This window comes from Esox lucius, chromosome 6 (assembly GCF_011004845.1).
Source record: "Esox lucius isolate fEsoLuc1 chromosome 6, fEsoLuc1.pri, whole genome shotgun sequence".
Lineage (NCBI taxonomy): Eukaryota > Metazoa > Chordata > Actinopteri > Esociformes > Esocidae > Esox > Esox lucius.
In genome coordinates this window covers 14,660,827-14,680,842 of record NC_047574.1, presented here as the reverse complement: position 1 = coordinate 14,680,842, position 20,016 = coordinate 14,660,827, and the positions used below count along the sequence as shown (strand labels likewise).

At 40.5% G+C, this 20,016-nt stretch overlaps 1 protein-coding gene across 2 annotated transcripts in view; it reads right to left on the bottom strand.

The window, feature by feature from the left end:
- atrnl1a (attractin-like 1a) overlaps window positions 1-20,016 on the bottom strand; it is a 247,344-nt gene that overhangs the window by 33,255 nt on the left and 194,073 nt on the right. For both annotated transcript variants that reach the window (XR_004575815.1, XM_010869853.3), the window contains one exon: window positions 12,138-12,251. Coding sequence is in view for 1 of the 2 variants with exons in the window: in XM_010869853.3 (XP_010868155.1) it covers window positions 12,138-12,251 (114 nt within the window). In the remaining variant the exon portion in view is untranslated. The remainder of the gene's footprint in view (window positions 1-12,137; window positions 12,252-20,016) is intronic.

The following is a 20,016-nucleotide window of genomic DNA, read 5'->3' as shown; positions in this document are numbered from 1 at the left end:
CACTTTTGCTTTACCAACCCGCTGCCTGCGATCAAGAAGATACATCTCTCTGGTCACCCCAAAAGCCCTCACCACCTTCGGCCACCACTCCTTCCAGTTCTCAGCTGCCAATGACTGGAACGAATTACAAAAAACCCTGGAACTGGAGACCCTCTTTCCCCTCACTGCCTTTTAAAAAACGTCTGTCCAAGCAACTGACCGTTCGTTGTACGTGTTAACTCTCCTCCATCATGCGCACATTGAACCTGCATATATCCACCTTTATTATCTCTGTCATGCCCCGTGGCAGATTTGCACACTTTTCCTCAACATTTGTCTCACATTATTGCTTCTTTGCACTATACCATTTGCACAGGTATGCCCTAGCATTACGCTATTAATTGTCTTTGCCACTCCACCTTTGCACACTAACCAACCTACCTCGCAAAATACTCATCACTTTGCACAAACTGTATAATGCCCTCTACTACACTTTACAATTTTAGCTAGACTTTCTAGCGCATTTGTACTCTTGGTATTGCCTTATCATTTTTGCACTAACTGTATATAGAATCTGTACTGCATTTGTATTTCATTCAAACTCTACCTCATTTTGTATTTTGTATACTGTGCAGTCTATGTGTAATTGTAGGTTGTCCTGCACATATGCGCTTTGTCTTGGTCGGGTAGCCATTGTAAATGAGAATCTGTTCTCAATTGGCCTACCTGGTTAAATAAAGGTTAAATAAAAAATAAAAATGTAGGAGGTATTTAGTTTCATATTTGTCAAGTTTTGAAATTAGATGTAATCAAATACTCATGTCATATAATTAGGCACACCTAACCCATTCTTTTATATGAAACTAAAAAATTATGCAGTAACTTATTGGATTCCTCTTTGCTAGGGGAGGGAAAACATTGCACACTGGACTGGAGGGTCTAATTAGCCTCTATACCCTTGATCATTTTTACTCCCTCATCTTTGGGACACTTGAGCAAATGGGGCATGCATGAACATGCAAATGGAGGACTGGGATGGAGGACAAAAGGGTTCACTTTGGATTTATCATTTATCAAGACTACATTACCAATGTTTTCCTACTATATTCTACAAAATTATATTGATATCGATTTTTTGGGTTCAAGACCCTAATAGATTATCATTTAGCGCTATTGATAGAAAACAAATACTAAAAACTGATTCTGAATCCTTTAATGTTTATGTAAATACTGCCCACCATAAGATGGAAAATCAGATATGCTATAGGCTAAAATACATACTTTTTTTACTATATATTAGTTTAGCTTTATAACCTTATCTAGATCAGCCGGCCCGCAATTAGAAGGAATGAATGTTGATGCCCTGGCTGGATTCGATCCGCGGCGTCCTATGTGACAGAAGTGTAGTGGTTAAAGACTGTGTGTTTAACCACTACTCTACTTAAACTGCGGATGTTGTTGCACATTATAGGTGTTTAGCGATGTACAGTGGATATAAAAAGTCAACACACCCCTGTTAAATGCCAGCTTTTTGTGATGTAAAAGAATGAGACAAAGATAAATCATGTCAGAACTTTTTCCACTTTTAATGTGACCTATAATGTCAACAATTCAAAAGAAAAACAAACTGAAATCTTTGAGGGGGAAAAATGAAAAACAAAAGCCTTACAATAACCTGGTGGCATAAGTGTGCACACCCTCTAATAACTGGGGATGTGGCTGTGTTCAGAATTAACCACATTAACCACATTCAAACTCATGTTAAAAAGTCGTCATTACACACCAGCCATCATTTAAAGTGACTCTGATTAATCACAAATAAAGTTCAGCTGTTCAGCTGATACGTGCCATGCTAATAGACTCCTACCCAAAAAGTGCTGTAATAACCTGTTGCCTCCACTGAGCTGCAACCGTCCCGGCACCGGGACACCAAACGTTTATGCCACAAAGTGTGCAAAGTGTTGTAAATATGAGTTTTTTGTTATAGGCATATTATATATGTGCAGAAAGCTTTGAATCTTGTGAATCTAACTGCAGTACACAATTTAAAGTAGCTATTACGGCGACTAACTCCTATGCAAGTTTTTGAGTATAGTCAACATCCTGATGGTAAATTGTGTACTTACAATGAGCCGTCTTCTTCTGATTTCTTATCTTGATGGTCCCAGAGATATAGCCAAGCATCATTTTGTTTGATAAATTCAGTTTATATAATCCAAGACGATTCATGTTCTCCACCGCGTTGTACAACAAAATCCAACTCGGAGCAAAACTATTCATGATATTCAAACCTTACTAGGTTTTTACACAGCAATAATTGGTATTCCTGAAAAGAACAGAGTCTCTAGCATTTAACCAGACATAGTTTGTCCTTCCCGTGTTGCCTATATGCTTCGCACCACGTAAGCAAAGACATGCAGTCTGGCACCGGTTACGCGCGAGCACATGTCTTTGGGAGCATGTAGCTCCCTCAAATGACGACCAATGGATTTGAAACTCGCTTGGTTGAGAGCACACGAGCCACACTTTACGGCAATGTTTGAACGATCACCGTCAGACGCACACAAAGGACACACCATCAGTGCGCACCACCCCCACAAATCTTCAACCAAACTTGACTATTGCGCTAGACGCATAGCTGTCGCTGCTCACGAAACTATACTCTGCATTTAAAGTTTAAATGGCTACTCCTAAGTGGAAAAGCAACATAGGAGACCAATTTGGACTAGATTTTTGGAAGAAATCACTGTGAGTCAAGCAACTTGGTGAGTACAATAAGATAGATTACCCAAGACATACAGTGTATTACCATTAGCATATTTGGCATATGTTAGGATATGTTATGCTATGCCATATAGTTTCTGAGCATTTAATAGGATCTGTGCACAAGTGTATGAACGAACTTCCGCTTTAGCCAGATGTCGGCATATCATTTTCCGGTTTACTTAAGGCGATCACCCGATTCGCCCAAAATTTCAGTTTTTAGTAGATGTCTCCAAGACCTGCCTAAAATAAGAATTAGTGATGTCCATCGAATTGTTGATGCCTGGTCTCCTGCTCCAATACTACGTATCGAGTTATCTGCACAACTACGAGGGTAAGTAGTTTACTATGGTGTGCCGGCCGGCTATCGGCTATGCTAGTTAGCGACGTGTTCCTTTTTAGTGTAGTATTAGGCAGGACAATAGAATGCATACAAATTCACCCTAGCCTCAAAAACTGCAAAAGAATGCTGGCTGAGCTGGAATGCTAGCACATCCCCATAGCAAGTGAACTGAAACGAACCTTCGTTCAGCCTCCTCTAACCTGAATGAAGCTTAAAATTCCAAAGCCTCAAAAAGGCACCAAAACAGGTCTCCTCTTTTATTTTACTACTGTAACCTAATTTCACAACGAAACTGAAAAATAACAACTGGCATAGGAAGTAAACATCTGGTCCTATATGGTATTATGCTTAAACCTGCATTACGTGGAAGTATATAAAAAAATCGCCTTTTCTGACAATTTCTAGTCTAGCGTTTGAAGTCATTGAATGGCACAAGCCATATTTTATTAAAAAGAGGACATTCTCCAGATTAAAATGATGCCCCACTTGTACCTAAGTAAACTGGAAACTGCAAAACCGACTTCTAAACAAAAGCGGAAGTTCGTCACTACGCTGGTGCACAGAGTCTATTAGGTCACGTCATTATAGTAGATTCATAATGTCCTTATATGTAACCAATTGTCTGTCATTTGGCTATGACATTTTGTGGCTGTTTCTTATGGCCTATTCATCCCCATATTACTCCCTGAATAACCAACAGTGATTCAGGAGGTCCCTCTGGCTCTTGACCCCCACCCCACTGTGACACCATCATCTCACTGGCCATTTCAGTGATGTCCCAGAAATCGATAAGTCTCCCCCTTCTTTCTCCTATTCCCTTCTACACTTTTCCTTTCTACTCCTGCCATCTGTTTGCTTACTCTCTATGTGTGTAAGGAGGCATAGATACCAGATATATTCTAACATCATATGTGGTGATCTAACATATGATGCAAACACCACATATGATGGTAGATCACCACATAATATGCAAACACCACATATGATGTTAGATCACATATGATGCAAAAACCACATATGATGCAAACACCAATTATGCTGTTAGATCACCAAATATGATGCAAACACGACACACGTTAGATCATTGGACCCGCCTCCTTGTGGCGCCTCCTGTTAGTACCTTTATGAAGGAAAGCAAATTTTCCATCATGTGTAACCTTCCTGGGAGTGTGTAACCCTTATATTAATCACTTTTGCACTGTTGTATGTTCTGGGTATGTATGAACTTGAAAATTCATAATGTGTCCAAATACAATACAATTACAATTCCTGCAAACTACAGAGTGTCTCCTTTCAAATGGTACCAAAAAAAAATGATCTACTATATTCAGGTCATGAGCCACAAGCATTTAGATTTGGGTACATCATTTTAGGCAGAATTTTTTTTGACCCTCTCTCTGACAGGATAAAATAAAAAGGTGCTTCAAACAAATATTAGTTTAAGGGTGTGCACACTTATGCAACCTGGTTATTGGTTGCATAAGTGTTATTGGTTGCATAAAAACATACTTACATTTCACCAAATACAAAAAGAAACTCATATATATGTATATTACTTAATTTACAGTGGGAATAACATATTTAAGATGTTTTTTTCCTGGTTAAAAACACAGTTTAAATGGGAAAATCAGGATGCTAGTCATACATTGCAATTTGCACTGGAAGGTAAACTGGTAAATAATCTGGAAAATATTGTACTGACCACACTTAAAGCTAGTTCGTCATGATCACAGTAAGAGCAAAAACTTCTCACTCCTTGAGTATCTCTGGATCTGGCCACATCCAGCAAAGCACATTAATCATCAGAGCCCTGAAAACAGATTGCAATTCCATGAAGGCATGGATAAAAGTGTCTTTGTCTATGAACACCCTGCTCCAGAGCATTAGGCTTGCCCTCAGTCTAAATCCGCCTCACAAATGAGTGAATGGCTTTCAAGTCATGAAGTTTTATTCATGCCAGAAATTGTGAGGACAAAAGTCTTTCAAGCTAAAAGTGTGTGGATATAATGAAGACCAAGGGGACTAAAGCAAATGGATGGCAATAAAGTTAATACAGTCCAACTGATAAAGGAAATATGATATGCCACAGATGCTCAATGGCATTGTTTTGGATAAGCAGCCTTAATGGAAAAGGGACCTTTACCCTGAATTTTCAAGCAGTGGTCAATTTGGATAATAGCGGTACCAATCTGGATTACTAAAATGTCCTCTGTTGTGTCTTAAAGGTCACGTGAGTGACGCACCAGCACCACTTCCCATGACTACTGCTCCACTTCAGTGCTCAGAACAGCTGATGTCGTTCATTATACTATACCCACCATATCTGTATACCCTATTCCAACAGTATTATTTAAATATGCTTAAACTTAAAAAAAACAGGACAGAGACTGTGGGGGAAGATGAAGTGATGGGCCAGATTCAGAAAAGCTGTAGCAGTACATGTGAACTACAGGTAGCAGCCTAGAACACGTTTTACTAGCATTTAAGCATATACTGTAAAATACATTTGAAACTATGCAGGTCTGTCCTAAAAAGGGTCTGAACTGCCCTTATTAATATTATTGTATTAACAAACTTAAATGTAAAGTATTAGATTGTTTTCCAAATGTAGATCATTTGAGTTATATTTAAATATAATATTTTCCCACTTGGATGGCGCAGCCTGCATGAGTACAGCAATTAGTTCCACCTTGTTGACATGGCCCTGCTCTAAGCACACAGCGGCAAGCATAGATTAATGCAGGACTTAGCAGCAATTAAACTATAACCTCTGATCCACAGGACTATCCAGCTCCATCTGCTAGCAGGTCCACTGTTTGCATGCGATGACTGTACACGCAATGAAACTGAGATGGAGGTCTATTAAGAGATTAATTACGCATCAGCGGTCGAAACACGTCAGGACCATGCTGCATAGAGTGGCGCTAGTGTCAGTGGTTGATACCCACAGTAGATACAGTACATGCATGTAACCATTCAAGTACAGTTTGTCGATTTAGTTTTCTGGATGAAGATAGGGAGCGATGGTTTTTGTTGCTGTTGGGGATTGGTGATAATAGGCACCTGGCAATGGGATGTCAGATAGTCCATTAATCTATGTGAGTCAATGTCAACCTGCCCAGCCACCCGATACATTAACACTGCCCACTGACTGCTGTCTCGTCACAGAGACAGTGTCAGTTACACAGCCAATGGAAGAACGACTTGTACATGTCCTCGTGCTAATGTCAGGTTCCGCTTGACACCACGGCCCATTGCCAGAACAGCAAGTCCACGTATTCAGTTTCATTACTCTCTCCTACCTTCCGCTAACAATGGAACGGTAGTGCATCTGCAGCCCAGGCCTGAGCAGGTACTGCAGCGTTGTAAATCAGACCTGTGCGGTCCTGTTCTCGGCTCAAACGCAACGCTACGCTATGAAAATAATGTATCCAATGCTTCAGTCTTTAATGAGACTGCTCGCTGGGTCAGCTGAATTGAAGACAGCCGGAGAGGAGACGGGCTGAGCATCAGGCTCATGAGGCAGAGCGGGGGCAGGGAGGGAGGGAGGGAGGGAGAGAAGGGTCAGTGAGGGAATGCAAAGGGGATGGAAGTGTGGGTGAAGGGGTTGTCTCACGCCTCCACTTATCCGCTCAGAGCCTATCCCTGGCTGACCTGTGGGTTGCCCCTAGATCTAAAGGAGCTTGTAAAGCAGGGTAAAAAAAAAAGAAAAGAGGGTTAAAAAAGGTGCAGGTCCTACAAGGGAGACTGGGGGTGTTATTTATGGACGTTTCATGTAAGCCCTTCATGGGTGCGTGGATCTGGGAGGCATTTTAGAAGAAAATATTAAATATGTTTGAAATTCAGTACCGTGACAGGCTGGGAAATAAATAGTCAGACACTGAAACCCTAACATGGTGTTATGAAGCATGATAGGCTGACCACTGTTAAAAACAAGGCCTGCATTTGCCCTTATGTAACTGTACAGTTTACTGAAATATTGAAGGGAATACTGGATTCCCTCCACAGGGATAACAAAAGACAACGTTTTCTCTGTAACAGCCAATTTAAACTAGTATTCACAGCATATATCCCTTCAAATAAAGAAGCCTAACAAAAAAACTTACAAATCAGAAGTTTATAGCTTGGGACAGGCATTGGACCCCCCACCCATGCAGCTGTTTTAAATTAAACCAACTACAATCAGTAATACAGGTTTCTGGCATTAATGAAAGCAGAATGCCATCCAGGAAGATCTTTCTTTGCTGAATTGTTCCCATTTCCCACCAATAGCCTATGTTTGCCCAGCTGAGATTGATAGTTATAGACAAATGGCAAAGAGAGGCTATGAGTCAGTTTACCCAGCTGAATCAGCAGGTGGCTCCATCCTAGTACTGAAATATGCTTGGGCAACATATGCAATGGTCCACATGATAAAGGCTTTCTGTTCAATACAAACATTGAGCAAAATTTGTTTGTTCTAACCATAAATATAGAACCGTAGATAGTCGGACGCCATGGAGCCTTTAAACCATATATCAAAATAAAGCAATCTGTCAGACATCTAAGCTGGGACATAAAACAGAAACTATAAGAAACCCATAGTAGAAGTGGCAAATACAGTCTTTATAACTGTTGCCTTCCCTCAAAAGGATATACAATATAGTTTTCAATTAATATTTACATATTACAGTAATAAGCAAAAACTTTGCAGTATATGGCATCGAATGTAAGAATGAAAGATGAACCAATTACTTTGTAACAATAGTAATTTATTATCACTCTATTACTTTGTAAAAGGCTACTTGGTACTATAGTCTCAATGACTGTGTTTTGCATTACTGACTCACATAATATCACATATCAAGCCCAATAATTATCGCAACATGTCTAATTGAGTAGTCCGGAGACAGCTATTTTCAAAATAGTACGAACAATGAGCAGCAGCAAAACTTTCCTCACTGTTTTTGCAAACTTCTCTCCTCGTTTGTGGTGAAATTGACTATTAACATACTATTTAGTCCAGCCTCAAAGTCTTTGGATTGCTTCTGTAATGCATGAATGAATCTGTCAATATTTTATTTCTGAAAAAAACCCTAGAGTTTATTGAGTGAAACATTGAGAATGGATTGTAAATTCAGTATGTAATCAAAGGGGGCTAAATTTCTTATCAAATCAGAATGTAAAATAATTTGAGTGCTGAACATCGTAGCTGATGGTTGACGTTTGTATGTTTGCAACATTTCAAACTAGAAATTGCACAAAGAAATTGCTCAACATATTTTACACATTGATACACATTGTATCAATAATTGGCCTCTGTTTGAGCAGCAGATTGGGTACAAACTTAGTTTAACTTTAAGGTAAAGCTGAGGAAAAGAGGACATCTAGCTACCGCATGTAGCAGATGCCCAATGGAATGATAAATGGCAGGTAAGTATAAGGTTAATGTCTAAAATAGCAGTTTAAATTCTCAAACTCTGGATTACTCCTGTGGCCGAGGGTGTGTAAAATGTTTGAAAAAATAAGAGATTTTTAGTAATGGGTGGTGATAGATGTGTAGCTATTTGTAATGACGAGTGTCAGACAACGATTTTAGCTAAATCAAAGGTAGCTATCTAGGCAACGCCTGAGGAGAACAGATAGTGTAGTAACAATTTATTGACATTTTAAAGTCTAAAGTTATCCAACAGCATCCTCTGCTGATTATACACTTTAACAGTATTTCCTTCTAACAATATTTTGATGAAAGGATAATTAGTTATTTAATCTCTACAAACAAATCATGAAACATATGAATTTGGTGTAAACCAACATTCCATCTGTGAGTAAACTAACTTTTTCACTATGAATATAAGTGGTCTGTTTCTGAAATCTGAAAATCACATTATTACAATATATTCTGAAAACTGGAGATCGAAAATAACACACTATGACATTTAAGAAATGCTTTAAACACAATTACCTGCACTCCAGCTTGCCAAATCAGCTAGTTGGTGGTATGGCCATACGGTACTTTTCTAAAACACATTTAAATCTGCTCAAAGTACACGCTGCGCCATCTGATTCATATTTCTCATAAATGCCACAAAGCAAAACAGTTTGCGCACTGTGCCACAGCAACTGAATTTGAGCTGGGATTGTGAGCTAGAGACATGCTATTCGCATGTTTTATCTTACATATTTATTTGAACATAGTTTCTCCTCAGTATTACTGACAAATCATAAGTGAATCCAGTATCCATCGTATTTTACGTTTTGCAAGTTGCACAAATAAATTATCACCATGTCATAGTGTTACATGGCTTTGCGTTCCAGAACTGGTCCAAGGTAAATTGTGGACTTATTGGGACATTTGATAGAACTACAGTCCCCATTTTCTGGGTGGCACTGTGACAAAATGTCTCCCATTCTAAACGTTAAACTGAATGAAAATAATATCACCAGTTTAAGTCATTGCAATGTGAACTCAACCCATGTCCAATTGTTCATTGACAATGACATAAGGGTTTGCATGTGTTTGTGTGGGTGTTTCCATGTATTTCTACACGTGTGTAGCTACAGATGCAAGTTTATTCTATCCGTGTTCTTACCTCCCCTTGCTCCCTCACTGATACAATCATTGGCTATGTGGGTGCTGATAAGCCATGCAAGAGTAAAAGGCTGAAAACACACATCCCATTTCCTCCAGGTGTCATAAATATTCTTTATCTCCTCACTGCTCCTTTCATTACCCTCCCCCGCGTATTAAATCCCCCAGATTGGAAAATAAATATAGTGCATTAAAACATTAGATATTACATTGATTCATTTCTCCCCTCTAAATAGCATTATGAAAACACCCAGCGCCATATATCATTCTGGGAGGGAAGACGAGATGTGTCTGGGCGTCTTACAGATGCTTGCTGCTGTAGGCTCATCAGCTTTATGATGTTACCTGGATGTTATATGGATGTTGTATATACATGATTGATGCTGATGAGTTACCTCTTGTTTTATTCTGCAGCCTGGTCATTTGGAGAACTGTAATAAGGATAGGGGGAGGTTTACCTGATAGATGTAGTTTGTTCACTCTTAAGTTATTCGGGCTAAAGACTGGGGGAATTTGCCCTTAAATAAAGAGTGGTGGAAAATCAGTCTTTTTTTCAGACCTTTAGAGAATAAAGTATACTTTTTACAAGTTTCTGCAGTTCACGTTTTGCTCATGTATTTACTAACTATAAGCTCAGAGTAGACTGTTTGTAGCCCATCAGATATTTAAGCTAGACAAACCACAACTAAGAGAATGACTACATGGACAGAACGTGATCCGCACATGCTCAGAAACTTTGGAGGATGCGGGATGAAATCCGTGAAAAACTGTCTCACAAAACTTCTGCGAGGCATTACTCACCTGGGAAAGATTTGTGAGGATCCTTGAGATTGTGAAATACAGTTTTATGAGTGCATAGAAGCTATGTGTAAAAACCTCTTCACTTAGGTCATATTAGTGCTCAATTTCAATTGTGATCATTGACAAAGGCATACCTGTACTGTGTTATCTACCTGTGCAGTGAACAGGAGAGGCATAATGTTCCGGCCTCCTAATGTATATGTCCATTATATACAAACTTGACACTGCTTTCGATAAAGTACACCAACAATTCCAGTAATAAATGACAAGATCTGTGTCTATTCTGCAGCCATGCTCATTTCTGTGTAAAATTCTTATTAATTAATGTCTTCATGTTTACTGCAATGTTATACGTTCTATATTCTAAAAAATAAAGAGCTACTGTTCAGAGAAATGGCTTTGATTTGTGGCCTACAACCTACAACTTTTTCACTGTACTGTATGTACTTTATTTATGTATTACTTGATTCATATTCCAGCAATTTCAATATAAATAAAATAAATGGTCTGGATACTTGAGAATTTATATTCCATAAATTGGCACACATTTCTAAATGGGGTACTGTGTACAGAGATGGCAAAGATTTAATTTAATCAATTATAATTTAACATAACAGAATGTGCAGAAAGTAAAAGGGTCTGAAGAATACTTCACGAAGATACAGTAAATTACAACTAATCTCATATAACTGCAGATGACATTGTGTCAGACTTGCTATCCAAATTTGGTATGAAATCTGATGATGAATTAATTTGCCCGGATGCAAAACAGTTTTTTTCTTTTTACTATACAGTTGTTAAATAGCCTTTGATGAGAAGGAGATGATGTTACTTTAATTAACCTTATAGTGAAGATACTGTTCCATTACCCTTTTTCTCACCTTGAGGAACTGAAAATAGGAGAAGCAGGAACATGTCCTGGAAAATCTGTTTGGGGTTGGACACTGAAGAGTTAGCAGGGAGCGAAATCACTCCTCTTAGGGTTTACTGCTAACATAAGATTAGCGCCCATGTAGTATAATACCACTATCCACCATATTATTGTGATAACAGGAATAAAATATTATCAGAGTATACTCTGATAAGACTCTCCCACCCCACCCCAACACACACACAATCATTTTTACTAAAGCTAAATGTGGATTGGCCGACAGGCGGCAGCTGTTAGAAAGATTTGTGGTAGAGCCGGTAAATCTTTAATGAAACAGAGACCTGGAAAACACACAAAACCACTAAGGAAGATGGGTAGATTATCAGATCATATCCAATACCCATAGAGGGAGAGTGGGAACGCAATGTATAATATGAATCCAGCATAGTAGATGTGCTGGAAAATTCACTATAATGTAATCATAACTGACCAATGGACCAGCTAGGGACACACAAAAAGGAACCTTCTAGAATATCCATAGTTCATAACAAGGCCTCACTAAGCTCTGGACATGTCCTGCGTTGTGAGATTTCCCACAATGCCGTCAGCCTTCAGTAGGCTATTTGTTTGAGATAGCTACATATGTTTGGCATTTCAAGTCATTAAAAATCCATGCTTTCACACACCCACGCCTCAGTGTCTGCAAACAATAGTGAAGCCTGTTTGCAGTCTTAGTCCCATGCCTGTATTTTACAGTGTCACCATCGTTGTGAACAACAATATGCTGATGAGCCGCGTTAGGTACCCACCTCCACCTGCCCCTGCAGCAGCTCTCCGTGTTCCTGGTCGACGCCCACATCCAGCGCCACAGCAACTGAGGCAAAAGGACGGCTGGCCATCTGCTCACGCTCCCGCATGAGCTGCTATAGATGGGAAGGACAGAGGAAGAGAGGCAGAGAAAGAGAGACAGGCCAGACGGACACAGGTAGAGAAAGAGAGAGAGAGAATGAGACAGACAGTAAAGCAGAGGAGAGAAAGAAAAAGAGAGAGAGAGAAGGGGACCAGAAGAACAGCAGGGGGCAGGTGGTTGGAGGAGAAAGAGACACAGGGGAAGAGAAAAGAGGAGGGGGAAAAACTTAATTAATAAGGAAATGGTAGATGAACAAAGCCTTCATGAATCAGACACTGAGCAGCTTATGCTCCAAACACCCTGAAGAAAACAAACATAAACAGAGGCGAGGTGGGAACAATAGTGGGGACACACAAGAGCAAAGCAGGGTCTGGCTAGATAGGGACCAGACAGACACAGCACGGATAATAACTGGCACACAAATACCTCTCTCTCATGTATATGACTCTCACAGAGACTCACACACCAATGCCAACACACGCACCAAGGCAGAAAGGCATGTAAAAACACGCACACATACACCCACACAGACAAACACTTTTCTAAGCTTTTCCCGCTTTGATAAATTAATGTTATTGGGCTTTTGTTTCTTGTGTTCCTAACACTTTAGCTTGGGGATAACCGCCTTGGTCTGTGCAAAACACAAAAAGGGTATTACGTGTTGTGTTGTTTATTATGTTTCAGTTTTGTATAACATATAAATCTAGATTTTTCTGTTATGTATGACGTGTTACTCATTATGTCTCAGTTTTGTTTAATGTTACTCATTACGTTTCAGCTATGTATAACGTGTTATTCATTACATTGCAGCAGAAGGTTTTGCTAAACATAGGCTGTACTCTGCCCCATGATTTCAGACCCATCACGTACTACTCACTGTGTTCAGGCTTTTAGACCTTTAGCCCCAGATTACTTTTGCTCATTCCCTATGAATACAAAGATGCCATACCTACATTCCTGAATACAGTCCACTCCCATCTTGACAAAGCCAAAACCTCAGGATTGTTTTCATCCCCTCAGCCTTTAACACAGCGCCGCCCTACCTGTGACCTCAATGTCAACCCAGGCCTGGTGCCGTGTATCCCAGAGTTCCTAGAAAAGCGACCCCTGAGGTTGTGTTATAAAGGCACTCTATTCGATCACCTTGTACTGAACACAAGTTACACTATGTTGATGTCAGGTCAGCTCTCCTGTTCTAAACACACACCAGAGAAATGGCATGTATCAACGAGGATCATCACATGAATCACATGGCCTCAGTTGCTTGCCCGAGGGGCAAGACCAGCTCAAGCTACTCACAACTCATTGATTGCATGGTCTAAAAAAGGAACTGGTCTAAAAATGTATATACAGACAAATTTAGCCTTCAGGCTGACCATGTCTACAAAAAGGCAGAGCAGTGTCCCAATTCTAATGAAGGTATAAGAAGTTTTAATGTAAGAGCACACATTCAGAATATCCCTGTTGTTGGAAACTGTGAACTATCCTCCTGATATAACCTCTTGGTCAAAAACAGGAGCAGACTGGCTACTAAGATAGGTGTGGCTATGTCCTGACAAATATCTATTTTCTGAACACCAATAGGTACACTAGTCTCTTCAGTCAAAACACTAATAGGAACACTAGTCTCTTCACTCAAATCACTAATAGGAGCACTAGTCTCTTCATTCAAAACACTCATAGGAACACTAGCCTCTTCACTCAAAACACTAATAGCAACACTAGCCTCTTCACTCAAAACACTAATAGCAACACTAGTCTCTTCACTCAAAACACTAATAGGAACACTAGTCTCTTCACTCAAAACACTAATAGCAACACTAGTCTCTTCACTCAAAACACTAATAGGAACACTAGTCTCTTCACTCAAAACACTAATAGCAACACTAGTCTCTTCACTCAAAACACTAATAGCAACACTAGTCTCTTCAGTCAAAACACTAATAGGAACACTAGACTCTTCACTCAAAACACCAATAGCAACACTAGTCTCTTCAGTCAAAACACTAATAGCAACACCAGTCTCTTCAGTCAAAACACTAATAGCAACACTAGTCTCTTCACTCAAATCACTAAAAGTAGCACTAGTCTCTTCACTCAAAACACTAATAAGAACACTAAACTCTTCACTCAAAACACTAATAGCAACACTAGTCTCCTCAGTCAAAACACTAATGGGAACACTAGTCTCTTCAGTCAGAACACTCAACCCACTTCACACATCTTTTTCCATGCTGCTGTCTAGTCCAATAATAGAAGTGTCACTCTCTCAGATAAAAATAAATTATAATAATCAAAAATCCCCATATCAGGGAAAATCCTTAATAAAACATACAAACACTGGGGTATGTTTGGGTATTTAATGTCTGCTAGCCTGGGGAGGGTTTATATTCAGGCTTGTTCTTTGGTTTATTTCCTCTCCATGTCAAGATTGGAAGCCTTAAAGCCATAGGAACATGCCTCAGGACTAACTGGCCTGATGTGTCTTAACTATCCCTGTCCAAATTCCATCTGGTTGTGTTGCAGGATTCTGGATTCTAGGATTCAACTGGTCAACATTAAACTTTGGTCTATGAAAACCCAACATACATTTACATTTTCCTCAGAAGATCTACGTTTTTCATCCACTGTGATTATTTGGCAAACTTTGTTTTAAAAAAACCCACTGACATTTACATGTACTACTGAGAAACAGATACTGTATGTCTGAATATTTTATTATCTTGATGAATGATTGGGCCTTAAAAAGAAATCTAAACTTATAATCTCTAAACAATCCAGACAAAAGTGTATTTTGGATGGGTTAGACTGTAGAAATTGATGTCCCTGGTAAAGAAAAAACTCAAATTCAATTGCATTTCAATGATCAGATGTTTTAGTCTCATTAGATTTGCATGCCAACATTTTGTCAACCCCTGAACCAAGCTTGCTAGCACCCGTTTTTAACCATTTAAAAGCAAATTCCATCAGCGATGCAATTGTAACCACCAACTTAATAACCATGTCCACTAACAGAAGGTGTTGCATACTACAAGATATACCAAACTTGGGTGTTTGTGAAATAACTTGACGTAAGCTTGGGAAAAAAAGAAGGTTCAGAGGAATCCAGATTTGATCAAATCCGGCCACCTTATACTCTGTGTCTATAATGTGGTTTGACATGGAGTCTGCATAACCAGTCAATTAAAAATGTTTGCTTTTTGGCAATGTGTGGGTGTTAAGTTTGCATGTCCCAGTCAGCAATAACCCTTGATCTTTGACCCTGACATGTGTTGTGGGTCTGTGGGCTGAAATAAGTACCACATGATCCAACTCCGGCATTCCCAGACAATGCTACCCACCTACACGCCTGAGAACAACATCTTAGTGTCACTGCTGCAGGCAAGAATGAACTGAACACCACACCAGCAACTATATTAGCTAACTAAAGCGCTGTGACATGTTGCTATGTGTAACCTGTCCGTGTCTGTTAGCCTGCTTGGACAGCTAACCTGCACTGCTGTGTCAGGCTGTGTCTGTTAGCATCGCTGCTAGCTTGATACGGTTATAACAGCACCAGGGCAGAGCAACATGTCTCCGTCTGTTAGCGTTAGCTCCTTCTCCCTTTCCTTCCTCCTGTCCCCCCCGCAGGGTTGTTGTGAGGGACGGTGATTTGGTCAAGGTGAGCAGGGTTGTGAAGGTAGAGGTTTGATTAATCGGTCTGGACAGCCAGAGAGGGAGGATGATAAAAAGGACAGGTAGGGGGCTGAGGGGGGTTTAAGTCCAGTGGATACTCTGCCCTGGTAGAGCATGGTTATTTTATGTCTCCTGACAAGTCCTTCACAAGGCAAGAGGGACAAGGTGGTAGCCATTTGGCTGCCTGTAAACGACCTATAAAACGCCTAATTAATTTCAGAGTGCTGTAAACAACGACAGGCAGACATGAGGGGAAGGGGAGAAGAAGAGAGATACTTCGGAGCAATGAGGGCAAAGCGGTATATGGAAAATAACACTGCAGGAGGACATTTTGAAGGCTGCTTTGCAGGTTGACAATGGGTCTCAAGTGAGGCTCACTGAATTAAATGGATTGAAATGGCAGCTTCCCAAAGCATGAATAGCCTAGGACTACTCATTTCATATTTTGACTCTCTCTATAATTTCATAGGCTATAACTCTCTTCAGTAGGGTAAGCTGAAAGTTCAACACAACACACAAGTAAACATAAGAATCAGTGGGAAACCAGAGAAAACCACAAATGATCCTGGCTTTGGCTAGAGGAGTTGGCCCATTTATTGGGATCAGAAAACTAGAATGTGAAAAAGTAATGATTGGGGGGCCATAAAAAGACTTTGACAGAGGTTTGGCTTTCGTCCAGCAAACCAAGTAAATACGCTGATGTAGTGAAATGTCGAGCTCACTAAGAAGTCCCTCTTGTTGCTGCAGTAGGAGCCATTACATGTTTGGCTAGAGGAGGATGAGCCTGTGGTCCTACCTATTTGTACCCTAAATGGATTACTTAATCAATAACTTAGACTCCTCTGGGCTTATCCTGATTAATGCCTTAATCAGTGATCAAAGAGAACCGCAAACAAGACCTGTCCAACTTCTAATGAGACTTCCTGTACTCATCAATAGGACCCTAATTAAGGAAAAGTGACATTTGGCTTGAGAAGGACGATGTACAGATTTACATATTTTCTATTAATAATTTAATCTTCAGCCGGACTGGATCTATCCAAACGACAAACAACTTTTAAACATTCCCAAACACATCCAGAACACACCGTTCAGACTATAACAGCCGGTCTAAGTAAGTCTCTGTAATGACTTTGTCCAAGTGCACACGCTCAGTATTTCGCCCTTTATGACCATCAGGAGACAGCATGTTGGGTATTGTTGAAGCTCTAGAGGTACGCAGACACGATTGATATCCTTTCAATTAATCATTCATTATCTACTTATTAAATCCCTGTCCTCTGGCTGACGCTCGGCTGGGAAGCGAGGAGCGATAGGACGGGCAGCGGTTATTGGCATGAAATATTTAAATAGGCCCTCGATTGGAGTGAGAGAAAAGGAATCCCCTGAGATGGGCTGTGATTTGACAACAATACGACGCCATTACATTGGATCTTTTGTGTCATAAACACGCAACACCCAGCCCCGCAGCCCACATCTCCTCTGTATGCCCCCGGGCATAATATCAAAAGGAGATGAACAGTTTCCGCCTTATTTGCATGTGGAATGAGGGTAAGAAATCTCATGTGTGCAAAGTATGGGATGTACCTTAAAGATGGGCTTGTGAACCTAATGCTCTTAGAAGAGTCGCTTTGGATGTACAAATCGGTTTAAACGTGAAGGAGTCTGGACATGTGTTTTGACTTTGCCAAACTATGGTACCCGGGACAATGTGTTGGTCTGTCAGCGGAGCAGCATGATTGGGGGACATAATGTGGTTGAATGAGAGGTTCGACAGGGTAGTTGCTGCAATCTAACGTGCGTCAAATTCCCAGAATTCACCTACGGAACTCCACTGTAAACACATTTGCACTCCCTTACTAAATAAATTCACCTTCACTGTGTTTCGAGATAGAAAGAGAGATCTTTTAGTGTTGTCATTTTGCTGAAATGGAAACAGTCCACAAATACCAGCCCATTCTTGTTCAGTAATATACACGTGCCTGCTAATTAAATTAGAAAATAATTCCTGTCGGTCACTTAAAGACAAATAAAGAGAGAGAATAAATAAGAGATAGTAAATATAAGAGGAGAGGAGGGAGAGGGAGACAGATTAGAGGAAGGGATCGAGACCAGACAATACCTATTTTATGCCAATGCTATATGTATTGTATATTGTATTTTTGCTTTTTCTTCCCTTGATTATTGTTTTACTAATTGTCCTGTTGACCATCTTGATTACTAATCTTATTGCATTAATGATGTTATATTGTAAATTAATAGTGATTACAAGAGTACGTATGTGAACATCATGCAAATAAGCCATTTGAATATAATTGAAAAAGACAGAAAGAAAGTGTGAGTGCAGATAAAGGATAAACAATGTATACTGTATGGCTTTCTCTCTCCCACTTTCTCTAATCAACTTAAAGGGCTTTATTGGCATGGGAAACATTTGTGTACATTGCCAAAGCAGATGGAACACAAAACATAAATAATAAGATAAAATACGTAAATACACTACATTTAAAAGAAATCTGAAATCCTTCGTGAATATTATGAACAGGTTTCAATTTCCCCTCTACCTTTTTCCTCTGTCTCTAGCCCCTCTCTTTCTTCTCTCCGCCTCCCTCTTTCTTTCCCCTACCTCGCTGTTTCATCCCCAGACGGGCCAGCCGAGGTGTTAAATAGTGCCGTGACAGAGCACGTATATCACCAACTGACATGTCACACCAAGGGGCGAGGGTGGCGAGCCAGAGGGAGAGGGGGTGCAGAGAGGGGGTGGGGAGAACTGGGCAAACTCAGACTTCATCAATTACATCACATCAAATTAGCCCCCATCATCGGCCTGCCCGGACAGCACTCATCCATCCCTCTCTGTCCCTGAGCAGGCATGGCCGCAGAGGATGGCCGCAGATATGGCACGGAAAGTCGGAGGAACTAGGCTGTGTGTGTGTGTGTCTGTGTGTTTTCTTCCGTTTAGTAATGGATCCTCTGTCCTCTTCCTTCCTTCTGTCCACCACCAACCATCACACGACTAAAACCCTACCACCTCCAATTACTTATCCCGAGGACAGGTCCTTAGAAGAGACAGAGTTAAATTGACCCTCAGATAGATGACCACACCTACTACATTCCCACAGAATGTGTGTGCGTGTGTGTGTGTGTGTGCGCATGTACACAGAGGTGTGTGTGTGTGTGTGTACACAGAGGTGCGTGTAAGCTGTTATAGGACTAGGTGTCAGACTTGGGGGCATTTGTGGAGCAGCAGCCAGCTGCAGACCCTAGAGACAATCCTGTCTGACTCCACCATAAAAATACAAAACAGATTGGAGACATTACAGCTATGCCAGTGACAGACAGGGCCTGTTCACCCATTCCATGCCAACTAGCATGAACACACGCATACACATAAAAGCATGCATACACATACCCTGAGGCACTCACATCTGCAGGTAGACCAGCAGTTACAATCTTAGGTTGGATACTGAAAATGTGCTGGTTCCAATACCAGAACCGACAAGGTAAAACAATATGCCGCTGTGCCTTAAGCAAGGCACTTAACCCTAATGGCTCTTGAATAGTGTCTCCTAAATGACTAAAATGTAAATGTAAAATGTGCACATCCCAGTGCTCTCGGGGGAGAATGAGACAGATGGGATGCTAATGCTAATGGGACACATGGCTAAATGAACTAAATGGTCAGGATAAACACTGTTCCCCTGGAAACCAGTGGACGCCACCGGTGGCTCCTTACAAAGCGCTACTCTCCTACACAACAAATGGAAGATTAATGCCCATCAATTTCCCAATGTGCGACAGAAGCAAGTATAATTGTCAGACGTGACCTTACCGTGACTGTGGCAAATGTTTCCTACCAGCTGGTTGGCTGGCTGGGTCCATCAACCAATTAGAGTCCACAGCTGACAGTGAAGCAGGGTGACTCTTTCTGCCCTCATTACATTTCTTAATTTTAATCAAATGAACCGTATCAAGTCACCTGATGTGTAAATAAACGGTCAGGGGTTCTCTCTTTTTATGGTTTGTACTTGATTTCCATTTGTGCTTGATCGCACACTGGTAATGCAGCAACAGTCTGGTTCCTCTGAGACTATGTAGCTCAT